Source organism: Leucopleurus acutus (genome assembly GCF_964270905.1).
Source record: "Leucopleurus acutus genome assembly, chromosome: 6".
Lineage (NCBI taxonomy): Eukaryota > Metazoa > Chordata > Mammalia > Artiodactyla > Delphinidae > Leucopleurus > Leucopleurus acutus.
This window is the reverse complement of record NC_139149.1, coordinates 80,909,070-80,928,972: the sequence shown is the minus strand read 5'-3', so window position 1 is coordinate 80,928,972 and position 19,903 is coordinate 80,909,070. Positions and strand designations below refer to the sequence as shown.

The following is a 19,903-nucleotide window of genomic DNA, read 5'->3' as shown; positions in this document are numbered from 1 at the left end:
CCGAGCTGATCTCCCTGTGCTATGTGGCTGCTTCCCACTAGCTATCTATTTTACATTTGGTAGTGTATAAGTGTCCATGCCACTCTCTCACTTCATCCCAGCTTACCCTTCCCCCTCCCCGTGTCCTCAAGTCCATTCTCTACGTCTGCACCAGATAGGTTTTGTTTCTTCTTTTAGATGCCATAGGGGTATCATTGGCCTAGGACCTATTTTTACTAGTATTATTACTAGTATTCTGTTTTCCCCAGAGCCTTCCCCCTCCTTCTTCTACCATTGCATCTCCTACTCCATTTGTCTAGCTTATGGCAAGTAGAGTGGCCCTATACTTAGGCAGAGGATGAACTGCAGTTGGTGAAACCTGGCTGGTTTCACCTTATTGGGTATGGTGATGAATGTGGCTCTGTTATTCACCCCTCAACTCATGATCCTGTACATCACTTGGGTTCCTTGCTAGAGAGCAGGTGTTGGTCAGTAGTAGTAATGCATTGTTATTTTGGATAAGGTCTTAATAGCACATGAAATGATTTATATGATTCTGCTGCTTCAGCGAACCAAACAACTACTTCCTGAATACAGATCTTCTCTGCAGTTACCTGTCTATGGCTTGTCACTGAAGGAGAGTGTCAATTGGCATAGATGTTCAGGAAGCTACAGGAAACCTTTAAATGCATATTAACAGGAACACTGGGATTTACAATCAAGGAGTTTTTACAATATGATCTCATGTAACACACCCATTTTATAATATAAAAACTTCAGTTTGAACAAGTCGTGTCATAAAAGGGGCCGCAGAATGAGCAAAGCCAGTTGTATAATGATGGACCAACCAGATTTGGATATTGGTGTTTTCTTGGCTTTTATTTGAGGCCAGGTTCTCAAACAGAGCATTGACTTTGCTTCAGGTCAAATTAAAGTTATAATTTGCGTGGGGTTAGTCCTTGTTTAAATCACTTAGGTGAGGTTTAATTTTTGAACAAAACTCTGGAACCAGTTCAATTCACGAAAGAACATATAATTATATAACTTTTATCCTAAGACCCAAGAGAGACTTTTCAGTTGATATAATGAGGATTCAAAGGGAATATGAAGCTAAAAAGGAAAGTGCTTGTAGAAATATCAATAGAAGACATTTGTGAAAGTCTGGTCTCAGTTATTTGTATAGTTCGTTGCACAAATTAATACACTTGATTCTCAAAGAAGCAAACATGTTTTTAAATATTGAAACTTTATTTTCACAGAAAGGATGATATAGCAATAAGGGGGTTAACCATGGTTGTATATCTTACTGAATTTTCCAAGGCATACCATTATTTAATATGGAACAGTTAACATGACTGCCCTATTTCCTCTTATCTGTAGTGATTGCCTGCAGCATACCTAGACAACATAAATTCCCAGCCAACTCAAACCCCCTCTTTTGATCCACTGAAAAGTTAGTTAATCCATTCATAAAACCTATTTACCAGACCTCCTAACAAATAGACGGGTCTGAAGATCAGTTCTTGTCATGTTCCCTGCCTGCCATCTGTTTTAGATATTAGTGAGGCATGAAATGCCTACAAGCTATGGTCTGAAAGAGACTGGGAGCAGAGGGCCTGAACTGTCCGCAAACAGAATAACAGAATCCTTAGGCTACAAAGACTGTTAGGTATATTGTCTAATCAAGTGACGATAGGAATGATGATTCAAATCAGTAGTGAATCCACAAATCTCGAAACTAAACTGCATGCTAGTTTCAGGAGAAACCTCTAAGATAGCATATAGGCTTTGGTTACTGTTGTTATGGGACAGTTGATGGAAGTTTGTGGAAGAGACCACACACATAGACTAGTTCAGTTTGGTCAGTTTATGCTGAGCACCTACTGTGCTGCTACTGTGGGGAGAGAAGGGAGTAAGACCTGTTCTTTACTCTATGAGAGTTCTCAGTCTTAGAGGGAAGATGTAACCAAACCAAACTTGGGTCTGCTCGCCTACGTGCAGTAAAGACCATCTACTGATACTGGGCTGTAGTGAAGGAAGGTGCAGCGTTTATCACAAGACCAAGCAAGGGGTACTTGCCTTAGCAAGGGGTGGCTAATGCTGAAAATGCCTGCACTCCTCAATGGCTTTCGGGGAAAGGTTTTTAAAGTCAGGGTGAGGGAGACGGTTTGGGGATGTGTGGCCAGCTTGTGGACATTCTTCTGATTGGTTGGTGGTGAGGTAATCGGGAATCAACGTCATCAACCTTCTGGTTCCAACTTATCTGGGGTCTACGTGCTTGTGGTGAGCATACGGTTAACTTCTTCCTCTTGGTGGGGGTTTCAGTATCTGCAAAACAACTCAAGGATGTGGCTCAGGATATTTTCTATAGCACTTGAGGAGGAACTAAAAGGTCCTAGACTTTGTTTAATGGCTAAACTATTATTATTTTCTCTTACTTTTCTTTGTTTCTTTCTTTCTCACTTCTTTGATTAGATTTATTCTTTGGAACTCGGGGAAGGCCTAGGAGGCTAAAGTTTTTCTACAAACAAGAGGCAGGTAGAGGACAGGGACGTGGGTCCTGTCCCGGGAAGGCCCCATAGGGTCCTGCTGGGTTACAGTATCACACAACTATCTATGCTGTGACAATAATGGCTACTACGGAGCACTTGCTGGGCATGCGCCAAGCCTCATGCCTGCCTAGGACTTATTTACTTACATTATCTTGAATGTTCTTATCAGTTCTCTAGGGAGATACTATCATCTCCAGTTTATAAATGGGAAAGCAGTATTTCTTCCCCTGCCTGTTAGCATGCTGCCTCTCAGCACAATATGTTAAATGCCTTGCCGAGGACTGAGACTGGAATCTGACAGGCGAAGGTCTAATCTTGACTCTGCTATATACCTACGGGGTCTTGAGGACATTTCTTAATTTATCTGAGCCATAGTTTCTCATCTATGAAACAGTAATATCTACCTCACCTCTCAGCTTCAAGGTCAACATCCTCTGAAAGGCCTTACTCAACCACTCTAAGGACTCTTTTTCCCATCTGCCCAGTCACTTGATCTCATTATCCTGTTTTTATTTTGTTATGGCCTTTATCACCATCTGAAAGGATCTCATGTGTCATTGGCTTACGTGACTATCGTCGGCCTCCCCACATGATTGTGAGTTTCATGAAGCCAGGGACTGGGCCTGTCGTGGTCACCCTCCCTGTCCCCAGAATCTGGCTTCTGGCACCTAGTAGGCATTCAATAAGTACTACATGAATGGGCAGTGGTCTAGGCAACAGTTGATGGAAAATGTCCTTGTGAACAATTCCACTAGGTTCTCTTAGAAAGAAAATAAATCATTGAAAGCTTTGAACTATGCTGTTAAGGTAGGTAGAAAGATTTGAATTTTTTTTTTTTAACCATACTGAAGGTTTAAAAATAAGTTGAATTTCATCATCCAGTGCATGATGGTCCATCCTTGACCTGAACTGGGCTTCAATAAAAGGAGCAGGGAGGCAAATACGACACACAGACACAGAAATCGGGATCTTTCGTACATGTGACTGTGGGAGATGCTGAGAGAAATGTGTAACCAGAACTCACCTGAGTAGGTGTTTGGCCTTCACTCTCTGTCACAAGCATTAATCTCAGAGTGAGTGACATGTCGTACTATAACTACAAAAGATACCTCCGGCTGCCACTGACTTGTTTATCTTTGCCATTGTTTCAGGATTCTGAGAAGCGAACCCCGCTTCACGTGGCTGCGTTTCTGGGAGATGCAGAGATCATTGAACTCCTGATTCTGTCAGGTAAATATCAGCTGTACTTAAAAGTCAACTGCAGATAAAAATTTAAATGACCAATTTACTGGACTGACTACTACAATGAACCCAAACAAAATTTCTTTACTGTGCTCGTGGAAGTTTATTTGATCATGGAGTTTATCAGTAGACAAGGGACAATGCAAGACCTTCTTCTTATTGAAAAATGACTTCTCTAGTGACACTTTTATATTGCTTTGAGAGTCTGATTCCTGACTGTCTAACCAGGCCCAGTATTGTGAATGAATTCAGTACATTTGGATATCTTTTAATTTTTTTTCATTGTAAAAAAACAAAGAACAAACAAGAAAGCTGTTTTCTTAAGGTCTACATGAACACATGTAAATGTGTATGTGTATTTACATATATTTAAATTGCATTACAAAACAATACTGTGTTTTGCTTATGGATACATGACTGTAATGATATAATCAAATAATAAAAATATGGAAGGAAAGGAAACATATCCATTTCTGGATAGTGGTTACCTCTGAGGAGAACAACTGAGTGAGAGATGTCTTCAGGGGAGAGTATGAAAGAGACTATAACTCTGTAAAATTTTTTATTTTTTAAAAATTGGAGTAAATATGGCCAACACATGTTAAATCAGATTTGTGTGTGTACTGGTCTTTGTGATATTATTCTCTTTAGTTTTCGATGTATTTTAAATATTTCATCAGATTTTTAAAATGTCAGTGTTTTCATTTTTGGAAACCTGTATGCTTGGTACATCTCACCAAACAGGTTTCCAAAACCAGTATGTGCTTTCTCCCTTGAGTATTTGCTAGACAAATCCCCAGAATGAATCTGAGCACGTGCACGTGTCTCAGTGTGGATTGTATGCAGGCCAGCTGGCTTTCTTCCTCCTTCTTTTGGTTTGGGGAGATTCGGATCTGGAGGCAATGCCTCTTCCCACAGACCATGCAAAAGGCCTATAATAAGGTTTTACCTTTGTATGCAGTAGGGAAACTGTAGAATTCTAAAGTCATCTATGCAAAGGTAGGAACTGACATGGTAATTCGAGCAGATGTGGAGAACATTATGAAAAAGGAGCAAGCATTGTGCTGTGATACACGAAGAAGACTCACATTGCCCTTATTTTTGTTGTGTTTGTGTCCTTGAGGTGGGTTTTCCCAGGAAACAAATATTTTGTGCCTTACAATGTTTGTGCCCCGTGTTCTTGACAATCTCGTGGAACTTAAGTTAGATTCCACGTAGTACTTCTGGTGCTCTTGAGAACAGGCCTTCATTCTGATGATTCTAAAGATGTTTCAGGGCTGTGTTCCAAGCAGAACATGTGCTGCTTGAGGCTGGCACAGTCTATGGCTAACAGCCAGCGCACACCTGGCTGGTCGCCCCAACAGTAGAAATTTGGCCCATGGAAAATTATAGGCAGAATTGGTGAGGGTGAAAAATAAAGAGTTTTGTGGTATGACACCTAATGGTCCCGACCCGCTGTACTCACCATCTAAGTGTTGTATTAAGAGACAGATCTGGGTCTCAGAGGAATGTTTGATTCATGAATGTACAAATTCAAAACCTTGTTTTAGATCCCCAGCTTTGGTTTTTTGGTTTTTGGTTTTTGGGTTTCTCCACATTCGAAGGGGAAGGTTTTAATTCTTCAGCATGAAGGACCCATCTGTTTTTTTTTTTTCAGGCATCTGGGGCCTGGTGATCAAGAAACTTGATTTCACCTCCCCTTCACGTGGGCATGGAGTACACCAGCCTCTTTTAAACGGGGCTTATTCAGTAGAGCCGGGAGAAACTGTTCTGTATATCTAGATCTGTACACCTGTTCTCTTAGCCCAGTCATCTAGGAAGAATCACTGGCTATTAATGTCTCTAGTGTAATTTTGGGTGACACATGCTATGGAATTTTTCCTTCTTCCCTCATCAAATTAGGAAGACCAAGGGCATGGGAGAGCATTGGGAAAGTTCTTTAGAAATTTTATTCAGCTGTGGAAACTTAGGCAAATTCTTGGAATTCTCATGGTTTTAATTTCCCCAAAAGGTCCTTTATTCAATATATATATATTCCTAAAGAAATATCATGGCAAGAGCAATGATTTCATCTCTGAGCTTACATCTGGCAGCTGACCCTTTAGGGAATCCAACCAAACTGTTTTCCAATTTAATAATGAATGAGGTGCTAACAATTCCCACGTTGGACAAATCACTTGGCTTTGCCAGAATTGCCCATTACAGCTGTGTTCTGCTTTGTTGTATTAACTTACAGAGCATAGTGTAACCCAAGCCCGCTAAATTCCTACTGACATTATCTTCCATTAGCCAGGCAGATGGAACTCTGAATGCCTCTGAGCAGACAGCGAGGAATTTCAGGCCTTGCAGATTTCCTCTTCTTCTAACTGTCAGTCCACATTCTGGCTTTGTTTTCCCCACCTGCTTCTAGCTTCTGTTTTGGAACTGGCCGAGTCAGGATTAAGGCAAATACAAGGTCAAGAGCTTGCTAAATCGTTTGCCTGGAGATGGATGAATGAGATCAATGTGAACCAATCAGTGACCAAGAGTTAAGAGCCTAGGCTTGAGATATAGGAAACAGAGCGCACAGAGAAACAGCCACAGTAACGAGACCCTGTAGAGAAACTCTGGAGACACGCAAGGGTTAGAGAGTTCTGGGCTGAAGGAAGAAAACCAGAAGTACCCACCCTCTAAAATGGGAGTGTTTGTGAGGGTGTTTTTAATTTACTAATTAAAAATAGTAAATTTATTAGAACATAGGCCACCAAACAAGTGGTATTCCTGTAAAATTATTTCCTGTGATTGTTCAAAATGTGATTACTATTCCCAATGCAAATTGCCTCCAGAGCTGGTAGCAGGTCATTCTTTTGATTATCTCATGCATAACAAATATTCATCCTTTGAGGTTGGATTTGATTTTTTTTTTTGGTCTAGAGAAAGAGGGGTGATTAAATGAGTCAATGCTGATTTTGGCCTCCAATGTAGTGCAATTATAAAGTAATGGGCCATTTGCTGATGGGTATATAAACTGGTTCCAAAGGCAGCTCCAAGGGGAGTTTTTAAAATGCTTTGGACAATGCTACATACATGGAATTATCATACACTCTTCCAAGTTCATTGCTTTGAAGGACAGTGCTCCTGGGCTGTAATAAGATTTGGTCTGTTTGTTTAAAAAAAAAAAAAATCAAAAGCAAGCTGATCTCACTGTATTATAATCATACTTCATATGATCTTTCTTTCATATTTCTTTTTCTTTTAAATTAATTTGTTTATTTTTTTGGCTGTGTTGGGTCTTCGTTGCTGTGCGTGGGCTTTCTCTAGTTGTGGTGAGCGGGGCTACTCTTCTTTGTGGTGTGCGGGCTTCTCATTGTGGTGGCTTCTCTTTGTTGCAGAGCATGGGCTCCAGGTGCGTGGTCTTCGGTAGCTGTGGCACGTGAGCTCAGTAGTTGAGGCGCACAGGCTTAGTTGCTCCGTGGCATGTGGGATCTTCCTGGACCAGGGCTCAAACCCGTGTCCCCTGCATTGGCAGGTGGATTCTTAACCACTGCACCACCAGGGAAGTCCCCATATTTATTTCTATAATTAAAAGCGAAACATTGGCTAAACCCTCCTTAAGAGTCCGTTGTTCTCTCTGGCCTGTAAGAGTTTTAGTCATTTGGTCTACCGTTTTTCTTTATTCAACTTCTTCCTAGATGACAGGGCTAAGAGAACAGAAATATTGCCTCTGGAAAAAATGCCCAGAGTTCTCTTTACTCCTGATATCTATGAAAATAAAATCAAGTGTTAATAGGGATAAGATTTTTTTAAAAAAGGTACTTAATTTGTAATTAGAGTTTATGCCTGATAACTTTTAGTTGTGTCTTTGTTTCTGCAGAACCAGCATAGCCTAGTGCTTTAAAAAAAAATGATAAGCTTTACAATGTCCTTGGGGAAAAAGCATTTGCCTTTAAATCATGAGACATGCAGACTCTGTGTCCTTCAGTGCACAATGGTGCCCGACAGGCAGGTAAATAACATGAAGCTTCCTTTAGAAAACTCAGTTCTAAATATTCAACTCAAAACCATCTGATGTCTCCCTCTGACACGTAAACAAGACTCTCAGACAGACGGAGGAAGAGGATGAGGAAGCCGGTCTCACGGGATGACACTGATGAAATACTGCGTCCCCATTCAGATAACTCTGCTTTTGTCCTAATAATTTTGTTGTTCTGGGAGAGGTTTCCTTGGCAGCTGCCTCTTCAACCTTTTGGAGGAGGATTAGTAGAGGAATGGAGGACTTAAAGAGTGACTGAAAGAATCTACTTCCTAGATTTCTAATTATCTTTCAATTCCTCAAGTGACCCCAAAGCTGCACGAACACAGTGCTGGTGTTTGTTACACACGGGGCGTGTGTTGCTGTATGCTGCGCAGCAAGCTCAGGGTCAAGGTGGAGGGATGAATCGGGAGATGGGGATTGACATATATACGCTAATATGTATAAAATAGATAAGTAATAAGAACCTGCTATATAAAAAATAAATAAAATAAAATTAAAAAAATAACAATACAATATGATTGTATACATATAAATTATAAGAAAAACATAGTAGAAAAATAGGAGAAATAGGCAAAGAATATAAATAAATGGTTCTCAGAGAATGAATTATAAATGACCAGTAAACAAACATATTAGAAGATGCCCAACCTCACTGTTAAACAGGAAACACAAAAATGTGAGACCATTTTTCTCCAATCAGATTTGCACTATTTTATTTTATTTCTTTATTTTTGGCTGCATTGGGTCTTCATTGCTGTGTGCGGGCTTTCTCTAGTTGCAGTGAGTCGGGGCTACTCTTCGTTGTGGTGCGTGGGCTTCTCATTGCGGTGGCTTCTCTTGTTGCAGAGCACAAGAGCTCTAGGTGCGCAGGCTTCAGTAGTTGTGGCACTCAGCCTCTAGAGCGTAGGCTCAGTAGTTGTGATACACGGGCTTAGTTGCTCCACGGCATGTGGGATCCTCCTGGACCAGGGCTCGAACCCGTGTCCCCCTGCACTGGCAGGCGGATTCTTAACCACTGTGTCACCAGGGAAGTCCTGCAATATTTTAAATAACTGATAATATCAAGTGTTGATGAGAATGTGGGGAAATTAAGCAATCATGCACTGTGAGTGTGTACACTGATACACTTCGGAGGGTTCAGACTATGAAAACCAAAAGTGTGCATGACTGTTGACACAGAAAGTCCGTTTCTAATTATCTCTCCTAGACAAATACTTGCACATTTGCGTAAGGAGTCATTTTCTGGATGTTCATAGCAGCATTGTTTGACTAGTGAAATACTGGAAACAATTGAAATACCCATCAATAGAGAGGATGTCTAAAAAAAATGTATATTTATATGTTGGAGTACATGTGGCAAATAAAGAGAATGGACTCATTCTCTAAGTTTCAACATAAACAGATATGAAAATGTATTATTGAATGAAACAAGGAAATTCAGTGTTATTACAATATGACACATTAATGTAAAAGCATACTTATGAAATACTGGTATAAATTTTTTAAAATTGTGTAATATTTTAAAAAACAAGAAGACTATTGTATTGACCACTCAGCTTAATTCTCTGATTTTCTATGGGTACATGTATTTGTATATGAAGACATAAAAGAAACCAGAAGCTCACCAACCAGAGTAGTAGTTTTCTCCAGGGAGTGAAGAGAGTCCGGCATTGGGGATGATTCTCAAGGGGACTTTACCTAAATCTTTCTATCTTTTTTTTTTTTTTTTTGCGGTACGCGGGCCTCTCACTGCTGTGCCCTCTCCCGTTGCGGAGCACAGGCTCCGGACGCACAGGCTCGGCGGCCACGGCTCACGGGCCCAGCCACTCCGCGGCATGTGGGATCTTCCCGGACCGGGGCACGAACCCGTGTCCCCTGCATCGGCAGGCGGACTCTCAACCACTGTGCCACCAGGGAAGCCCAACAATCTATCTTTGAAAAGAAGAATGCATTCATGTATTACTCATATGATCAAAACATGAAGTAAAATAAGTCTGCTGCTATTCATGGTGATAGGCACATTTTCATAGCTCTGGTTCAAGCCAGTTCAGTTGAGGAGACATTGCTGGATCTCTATTTTAACCAGAAAGCATCCTTCATGTGGCAGCTGTTAACTAAGGTCTGAGCTCGACTCAGAACTGTGTCAATGGTAGATACCCCGGTCTCTATCCCTTAGTTCCCTGACTCTACTTCGATAATAGTTAGCAAGCAAGTATACAGTGTTTACCATGTGCCAGGAAGTGATCTCAGGGCTTTTGTGGTACATCCTTCTAGAATGTTTAATGTTTTTACAAAAATGGGTTCATTCATTCATAATGTTTTAGTACTTGCTTTTTGCGCACAACCATAGTGTGTGAACATCTGTCCACATTATTAAGCATTCTTACAAAGCATCGCAGCTACATCATGTGGCTGTATGGTAATTCCAACCCTTTGTCTAATGCCAAAGTTGTTTCTAGTATTTTACTTTTATGACTAACCTTTCTTAAATCATCCTTAAAGATTAGTCTTAACATTTACCTAAAGTTATTTCCTTACAACAGAGCGTTCTAATACACACATACAAAGACAAAAATAGGTTGTGTATATGAGAGAGAGAGGGAGGAGGGAGAAGAGAGGAGGGGGAGACAGAGGGAGGGAGGATAAAGAGAGGAGGATGGAAGGTAAGATTTTTGGGGTTTTTTGTTTAACATCTTTATTGGAGTATAATTGCTTTACAGTGTTGTGTTAGTTTCTGCTGTATAACAAAGTGAATCAGCTATATGCATACGTATATCCCCATATCGCCTCCCTCTTGCGCCTCCCTCCCAACATCCCTATCCCACCCCTCTAGATGGTCACAAAGCACCGAGCTGATCTCCCTGTGCCGTGCAGCTGGGAAGGTAAGATTTGAACTTGCAGTGGCAAAAGCAGGTAGACACAGGTCAGGCATGTACTACACACATGTCCTCTGCCCTTGTCAGTATGCTGGCGGTTTGGCTAGTGAGGGAGCTACTGAGATGAGATGCTTAGATTCAAAATGTGGTGATAAAATGACATGTGGAAAGACAGCAAAAGATGCGCTAAGATTCTAGAGCCCTCGCACCTTTGGGTAGGCACAAACTTTTTTTTTTTTAATTTTTTTTTATACAGCAGGTTCTTATTAGATTATATCTATTTTATACATATTAGTCTATACATGTCAATCCCAATCTCCCAGTTCATCCCACCACCACCCCCACTTTCCCCCCTTGGTGTCCATACATTTGTTCTCTACATCTGTGTCTCTGTTTCTGCCTTGCAAACCAGTTCATCTGTACCATTTTTCTAGATTCCACATATATGTGTTAATATACAATATTTGTTTTTCTCTTTCTGAGTTACTTCACTCTGTATGACAGTCTCTAGGTCCATCTACGTCTCTACAAATGACCCAGTTTTGTGCCTTTTTATGGCTGAGTAATATTCCATTGTATATATGTACCACAACTTCTTTATCCATTCATCTGTCGATGGGCATTTAGATTGCTTCCATGACCTGGCTATTGTAAATAGTGCTGCAATGAACATTGGGGTGCATGTGTCTTTTTGAATTATGGTTTTCTCTGGGTATATGCCCAGTAGTGGGATTGCTGGGTCATATAGTAATTCTATTTTTAGTTTTTTAAGGAACCCCCATACTGTTCTCCGTAGTGGCTGTATCAATTTACATTCCCACCAACAGTGCAAGAGGGTTCCCTTTTCTCCACACCCTGTCTAGCATTTGTTGTTTGTAGATTTTCTGATGATGCCCATTCTAATCGGTGTGAGGTGATACCTCATTGCAGTTTTGATTTGCATTTCTCTAATAATTAGTGATGTTGAGCAGCTTTTCATGTGCTTCTTGGCCATCTGTATGTCTTCTTTGGAGAAATGGCTATTTAGGTCTTCTGCCCATTTTTTTTTTTTTTGGGGGGGGGGGGCATGCGAGCCTCTCACTGTTGTGGCTTCTCCCGTTGCAGAGCACAGGCTCCAGACATGCAGGCTCAGCGGCCATGGCTCACGGACCTAGCCGCTCCGCGGCATGTGGGACCTTCCCGGACCGGGGCGCAAACCCATGTCCCCTACATCAGCAGGTGGACTCTCAACCACTGCGCCACCAGGGAAGCCCTGTTGGAAGATTTTTAATCACAGTTTCAATTTCATTACTTGTGATTGGTCTGTTCATATTTTCTGTTCCTTCCTGGTTCAGTCTTGGAAGGTTATACCTTTCTAAGCATTTGTCCATTTCTTCCAGGTTTTCCATTTTATTGGCATAGAGTTGCTTGTAGTAGTCTGTCATGATGCTTTGTATTTCTGCAGTGTCCATTGTAACTTTTCTTTTCTAATTTTATTGATTTGAGTCCTCTCCCTCTTTTTCTTGATGAGTCTGACTAAAGGTTTATCAATTTGGTTTACCTTCTCAAAGAACCACCTTCTAGTTTTGTTGATCTTTTTATTGTTTTCTTTGTTTCTATTTTATTTATTTCTGCTCTAATCTTTATGATTTCTTTCCTTCTACTAACTTTGGGTTTTGTTTGTTCTTCTTTCTCTAGTTCCTTTAGGTGTAAGGTTAGATTGTCTATTTGAAGTGTTTCTTGTTTCTTGAGGTAGGATTATATTGCTCCAAACTTCCCGCTTAGAACTGCTTTTGCTGCATACCTTAGGTTTTGGATTATTGTGTTTTCGTTGTCTTTTGTCTCTAGTTATTTTTTGATTTCCTCTTTGATTTCTTCAGTGATCTTTTGGTTATTTAGTAACGTATTGTTTAGCCTCCATGTGTTTGTGTTTTTTATGTTTTTTTTCCCTGAAATTTATTTCTAATCTCATAGTGTTGTGGTCAGAAAAGATGCTTGATATGATTTCAATTTTCTTAAATTTATCAAGGCTTGATTTGTGACCCAAGATGTGATCTGTCCTGGAGTATGTTCCATGTGCACTTGAGAAGAAAGTGTAATGTGCGGTTTCTGCATGAAATGTCCTATAAATATCAATTAAATCTGTCTGGTCTGTTGTGTCACTTAAAGCTTGTATTTCCTTATTAATTTTCTGTCTGGATGATCTGTCTGTTGGTGTAAGTGAGGTGTTAAAGTCCCCCATTATTATTGTGTTACTGTCGACTTCCTCTTTTGTAGCTGTTAGCATTTGCCTTATGTATTGAGGTGCTCCTATGTTGGGTGTATATATATTTATAATCGTTATATCTTCTTCTTGGGTTGGTCCCTTGATCATTATGTAGTGTCCTTCCTTGTCCCTTAGAACATTCTTATTTTAAAGTCTATTTTATCTGATATGAGTATTGCTACTCCAGCTTTCTTTTGACTTCCACTTGCATGAAATATCTTTTTCTATCCCGTCACTTTCAGTCTGTATGTGTCCCTAGGTCTGAAGTGGGTCCCTTGTAGACAGCATATAGATGGGTCTTGTTTTTGTATCCATCCAGTGAGCCTGTGTCTTTTGGTTGGAGCATTTAATCCATTCACATTTAAGGTAATTATCGATATGTATGTTCCTATGACCATTTTCTTAATTGTTTTGGGTTTGTTTTTTATAGGTTCTTTTCTTCTCTTGTGTTTCCCACTTACAGAAGTTCCTTTAGCATTTGTTGTAGAGCTGGTGCTGAATTCTCTTAGCTTTTGGTTGTCTGTAAAGCTTTTGATTTCTCCCTCGAATCTGAATGAGATCCTTGCTGTGTAGAGTAATCTTGGTTGTAGTTTTTTCCCTTTCATCACTTTAAATATATCGTGCCACTCCTTTCTGGCTTGTAGAGTTTCTGCTGAGAAATCAGCTGTTAACCTTATGGGAGTTCCCTTGTATGTTATTTGTCGTTTTTCCCTTGTTGCTTTTAATACTTTTTCTTTGTCTTTAAATTTTGTCAGTTTGATCACTGTGTGTCTTGGCATGTTTCTCCTTGGGTTTATCCTCCTTGGGACTCTCTGCACTTCATGGACTTGGGTGGCTATTTCCTTTCCCGTGTGAGGGAAGTTTTCAACTATAATCCCTTCAAATATTTTCTCGGGTCCTTTCTCTCTCTCTCTCTTCTCCTGCTGGGACCCCTATAATGCAGATGTTGGTGCATTTAATGTTGTCCCAGAGGTCTCTTAGGCTGTCTTCATTTCTTTTTTCTTTATTCTGTTCTGCGGCAGTGAATTCCACCATTCTGTCTTCCAGGTCACTTATCCGTTCTTCTGCCTCAGTTATTCTGCTATTGATTCCTTCTAGTGTATTTTTCATTTCAGTTATTGTATTGTTCATCTCTGTTTGTTTGTTCTTTAATTCTTCTAGGTGTTTGTTCTTTAATCTTTTAGGTCTTTGTTAAACATTTCTTGCATCTTTTCAATTTTTGCCTCCATTCTTTTTCCAAGGTCCTGGATCATCTTCACTGTCATTATTCCGAATTCTTTTTCTGGAAGGTTGCCTCTCTCCACTTCATTTAGTTTTTTTCCTGGGGTTTTATCTTGTTCCTTCATCTGGTACATAGTCCTCTGCCTTTTCATTTTGTCTCTCTTTCTGTGAATGTGGTTTTCGTTCCACAGGCTGCAGAATTGTAGTTCTTCTTGCTTCTGCTGTCTGCCCTCTAGTGGATGAGGCTATCTAAGAGACTTTTGCAAGCTTCCTGATGGGAGGGACTGGTGGTTGGTAGAGCTGGGTGTTGCTCTGGTGGGCGAGCTCAGTAAAACTTTAATCCACTTGTCTGCTGATGGGTGGGGCTGAGTTCCCTCCCTGTTGGTTGTTTGGCCTGAGGCAACCCAGCACTGGAGGCCACAGGCTCTTTGGTGGGGCTAATGGCCGACTCCGGGAGGGCTCACACCAAGGAGTGCTTCCCAGAACTTGTGCAGTTGGTGTCCTTGTCCCTGCAGTGAGCCACAGCCGCCCGCTGCCTCTGTAGGAGACCCTCCAACACTAGCAGGTAGGTCTGGTTCAGTCTCCTATGGGGTCACTGCTCCTTCCCCTGGGTCCCGATGCTTTGTGTGTGCCCTTCAAAAGTAGAGTCTCTGTTTCCTCCAGTCCTGTCGAAGTCCTGCAGTCAAATCCTGCTAGCCTTCAAAGTCTGATTCTCTGGGAATTCCTCCTCCTGTTGCCGGGTCGCCAGGTTGGGAAGCCTGACATGGGGTTCAGAACCCTCACTGTAGTGGGTGGACTTCTATGGTATAATTGTTCTCCAGTTTGTGAGTCACCCACCCAGCAGTTATGGGATTTGATTTTATTGTGATTGCACCTTTCCTGTTGTGTCATTGCGGCTTCTCCTTTGTCTTTGGATGTGGGGTATCTTTTTTGGTGAGTTCCAGTGTCTTCTATCTATGATTGTTCAGCAGTTAGTTGTGATTCCAGTGCTCTCACAAGAGGGAGTGAGTGCAGATCCTTCTACTCCTCCATCTTCATCCCAAGAGGCACAAATTTCTGAGGTCCTGCCTTTCCTGCATGTGCTGACTTGCCTCTGTTCAACAGCTGGGGAGATCAGCGATAGTGATTGTGGAGAGAGGACAGCATGAGAAAAAAATGACAATAAGACAGCAAATAACACGTTGTTAACTTGAAATTTTCTTATCAAAATGGACTGTACAAATGAGGTCATCTGCAAATCCAACAGCAGCTCTTACTCGTCTTTCCTTACTCACCTTGGGTGAGCCTTAGGAAAGTCCTGGAAGAGACTATGAATGGGCCATTTTGTATGAAAGTGTCATTTTTCTAACAAGAAGGGCGACTAACCAAGAAAACAGTAGTGTAAGAAAAAGCAACTTAATCCCCCCTGAACCATTTTCATTAAGAGACATAAAACTTTAAGTGTACTAGCTTTTTTAAAAGTATTTTAGGGCTTCTCTGGTGGCGCAGTGGTTGAGAATCTGCCTGCTAATGCAGGGGACACGGGTTCGAGCCCTGGTCTGGGAAGACCCCACATGCCGCAGAGCAACTAGGCCCGTGAGCCATGGCCGCTGAGCCTGCGCGTCCGGAGCTTGTGCTCCGCAACAAGAGAGGCCGCGATAGTGAGAGGCCCGCGCACCGCGATAAAGAGTGGCCCCTGCTTGCCACAACTAGAGAAAGCCGTCGCACTGAAATGAAGACCCAACACAGCAAAAATAAATAAATAAATTACTAAAACTCCTACCCCCAACATCTAAAAAAAAAAAAAAGTATTTTATTAGAAAATATTTCAAATGTATAGAAAAGTATGGAGAATAATGTAATTAATACCCATGTATATAAGCTTTAAGAAATCTTAAGATTTTTCTATACTTGCATTATATCTTTTTGAAAAGGAAGTAAAGCATTGAAGACACAGTTGAAGCCCATTGTATCCTTTCCTTATCCTTTCACACCCTCCCTCCCTAGAGGCAACCACTAGCCAGAATTGGTAGTTGTTTTCTTTAGCCATATTTATTACTTTTTTTTCAATCTGTGCATCTATAAACAACATATTGCTTTGTTTTTGTAAATTTAAAAACTTTATGTAACTGGTATTAAGCCGTTGGTATTAATCTGCAACTTCATTTGTTCTTTCAATGTTGTGTTTTTGAAGTGCATATGTTTATGTATGTAACTTCAGTCTATTCATTTCCATGACAGTGTAGCATTCCATTGTACAAATATACCACAGTGTATTTTTCCATTTTCCTCTTGATCACCATTTGGGATCCCAATATCTTGCTGTTACAAACATGCTTCAGTGAATATTCTTGTACATGTATGAGAGTTTCTCTAGGGTATATGATTGGGTGGAATTGCTGGGTGGTAGGGCACACGCATCATCAGTTTTATTAGGTAGCACCACCCTGTTTCCAAAGGGGGTTGTACCAATTCACACTCTCACCATCTGTAGCTATGTTTCCCTGTTGCTCCATATCCTTGCTAACTCTTGGCATTTCACACTTTAAAATTTTCCCCAGTTTGATGTGTGCAATATGCTTTGTTAATGTTGCTTTCATTGGCTTCTCCCTGATGAATTTTGAGAAGTATCTTTTCACATGTGTCTTACCATTTGGGTTTCTTCTTCTTGCATTAGCTTTTTAAGTTTATACACAATATTTACTCTGTGAAAGACCATGAATAACAAAATATATATTTCTGTTCCATATTATTATAACTGGTGTTTGGAACTAGAAGGAAAAATATGAGAAAGGAGGAATGAAATCAAGGGGGAATATATACATATATATGAAAAATATATACATGAAAGTGGAGAAAGAGGGAGAGAAGAGTGACTCGAAGAACCAGAGATAAAGTTGGGGAAAATGGAAGGGAAATGCAATCAGTGTTAGTTGAATGCTGTGTGAATGTTGCTAGTTTTGAAGTGAGGCACACTGCCCTAGAGCTTGGCTTTGAAGTCAGACTACCTGGGTTCAAATCTACCATTTCCTAGCTGGGGACCTGGAGCATGTTATTTCTCATGGCCTTGGTTCCCTCATCTATAAAACTGGCATAATAAGAGTATCTCCCTATTAAATGGATTGCACGTACGTTAATATAGAGAGTCAGCGTTCAGATCACGTTAGCCATTCTTAACACGGCTCTTAGCAGTTTCACAGCTCTAATGGTAGAATCATAGCTCCTTAGAACTGAAGAGAGCTACTCAGGCAAACGAGTAGCCAAGCCTGGGCTCTGCCACCCAGCATTTAGAGCTGCGCTGTTCAGTATGGTAGCCACACTCCAGCTGTGGCTGTTGAACACTTGAAGTGTGGCCTGATTGAATGGAGATGTGTTGTGAGTGTGAAATACACATGGGATTTTGAAGCTTTAGCATGAAAAAAAAGAATGCAAATTATCTCAATAATTAAAAAATTCAATTACATGATAATATTTTGGATATATTGAGTTAAGTAAGTAAAATATATTACTGAAGTTAGTTTACTTGTTTTTTATACCCTTTTTAGTGTGGTTACTAGAAAATTTTCAGTTACTTGGTTCACATTATATTTCCATTGGGCAGCACTGATTTAGAGGCTCTGAGGCAGAACTGATATGCTACCCATAGTGGGTATCAATCTGTCCCATGTAGCATTCCTTCCTACAAACGTACTAAAGTGTTGATAAGAACATCATGCAGACAGCCAGGTGAAAATTCAAACCCAGAAACAGAGGGAACTTATGGCCAGATGTTCTTCATCTCAGATGACTGATTTGACTTCGTGACACGGAAGTCCCTTAAACGTGGACAGGGAATCTGAAGGGACACCCTGATACAGCCATCTCTACCGGTAGGGAATGAGGCTTGAATCCAGGTCTTCGTGAAATCTGGGTGATGTTTGTGACGTGTCAAAGAAACAGCCTAGGATTAAGTAGCAAATATACATTTGAGTTATGAGAGAGAATAAAAGGTCCGTCTTCTGATATGCAGGTATAAGCACAATATGGTAAAATAGACATATTTATGACCCGGGTAAAGGCCTGACAAAAAGATGGGTAATTTTAGAAGGGTTGAACAGCTGAATGTTGGAAGAAGAAATACTAGGACCTGAGGGATAAATACTGTTTGTTTCTAAACCAGAAAGGTAGGCTTTGTAACAATCATCTGGTGCTCCCTTGGAACTAAGACTTAGGAGAGGAAAGCTAAAATTTGTTTTTTGGTAGGGAAAATTTTGTTTTAAAATTCACAATACTTTCTGCTCTCAATTACATCTGGGTTTCCTCCTCCCTGGCATTCTCTAGCATCTGAGTCTCTCTTAATCTTCAAAAGATACCTGTTTGTGCAATCTCTAGGTGATGGTTTTTTGCGTTCTTAAATCTCTATGTTTGACTTCCCCCTACTTTCCTGGGCAAAGACTATGCCTCTCACTTCCTTGAAGACCTGAGTCATAGATTTAGAAGTAAATATGACATTAGAGGGGATTTGGAAATAAGAACTGCTAATATTTTTCTAGTGCTTTGCAATTTACAAAGCACCTTCAAATTCACTTGATTCTCCCAACCACCTCATAAGGTGGGTAGAGAAGTATTATTATTATGTTGTTGTTAGCCTCATTTTACAGAGTAGTGGCTTTTGGTAGCTGGGCCAGTAGGTGCTGAAATCAGAATCAAATCTGGGTCTTCTGACCATGAATCCCACTGTCCTTCCCAGACCTCATTCATTTCACTCCAGAGCATTTAGCCCAGGACATCCTGCTACTGGGGAGTGAGATGTCTGCTGCCTTGGCGTCTTAGCACCACCAAACTGATTTTGTTTGGTTCTTACTGATGTAAGGGGCTTGAACCTTTTCAGGTAAGCTGCCTGGATGAAGTTAGTAGAATTAGGATTCAACTAATTTTAAGCTTGATAAACTAAGCAACAATTTACCGGTGGCTCTCAATCTTAATAGCCTATTACAATAACCGTGGGTCCTGGGGAGTTTTTTAAAAATACCTGTGCCTGGTCCCACCTCCAACTAATGAAATCAGAATGAGGGGAGAAGAGACATTCTCTCTCTCTTTGTTTTAGGGATTATTACGTTCTTGTTTTCTATCACTAGTATGGTTGATGGTATTTCTTCTTCAGTTAAAGAGAAAAAACAGTGTAAGTTCTATGATTAAATTAAATTTCTAGCACACATTTATCCATGAAAGTCTCCTGCTGCCTTTTTGTTTTTTCTAAACACGGTTCCTGTTTTTTAAGGCTGTCAGCTGGCCTTGGCCTCACAGAGATTGGTCAGCCTCTGCTTACACTTGACTCACTTTCTCGGCCCTTGTCTCAGAGCCACCTCCTTTGCACTTCCCCTCCTCTGCCTTACTTTCTAGTTTCTTTGAGCTTCCTTCCTTGTTGTCCTAAGGCTAAAACAGGCTCCTCTTATTACATTTGCAAAGATATCATAGATCTTTTCTCCTCCTCTCCTTTTGCAGTCCTTTTATAAAACTTTCCATCTCTGAGCAGAAGACTGATCAAAATCCAGATTCCAAAAGAAGGAAGCTCATATTGGGTGTTGCAGTGGTTCAGTTGTAGCTTGGTGGACGTGTACGCATGGAGAACTGTGCAGGTGTCATGGGCGGAGGGCATACTCTACTTTCTGGGAATCTGTTCCTGTGGAGCTTCTGTTCTGTGATTGTGATGTGACTCCCAGGGAGCTGAGCACGGGCACCTCCCTGAGTATGACCGGGCTCTGGCTCTTGTGTCAGCCTGTATGCCCACCCCATAGTATGAGCGAGCCGTGAG

General features: G+C 40.8%; 1 protein-coding gene across 2 annotated transcripts in view; it reads left to right on the top strand.

The window, feature by feature from the left end:
• ANKRD44 (ankyrin repeat domain 44) overlaps positions 1 to 19,903 on the top strand; it is a 321,168-nt gene that overhangs the window by 157,721 nt on the left and 143,544 nt on the right. For both annotated transcript variants that reach the window (XM_082841652.1, XM_082841651.1), the window contains exon 3: positions 3,683 to 3,761. In XM_082841652.1, coding sequence (XP_082697778.1) covers positions 3,683 to 3,761 — 79 coding nt within the window. The remainder of the gene's footprint in view (positions 1 to 3,682; positions 3,762 to 19,903) is intronic.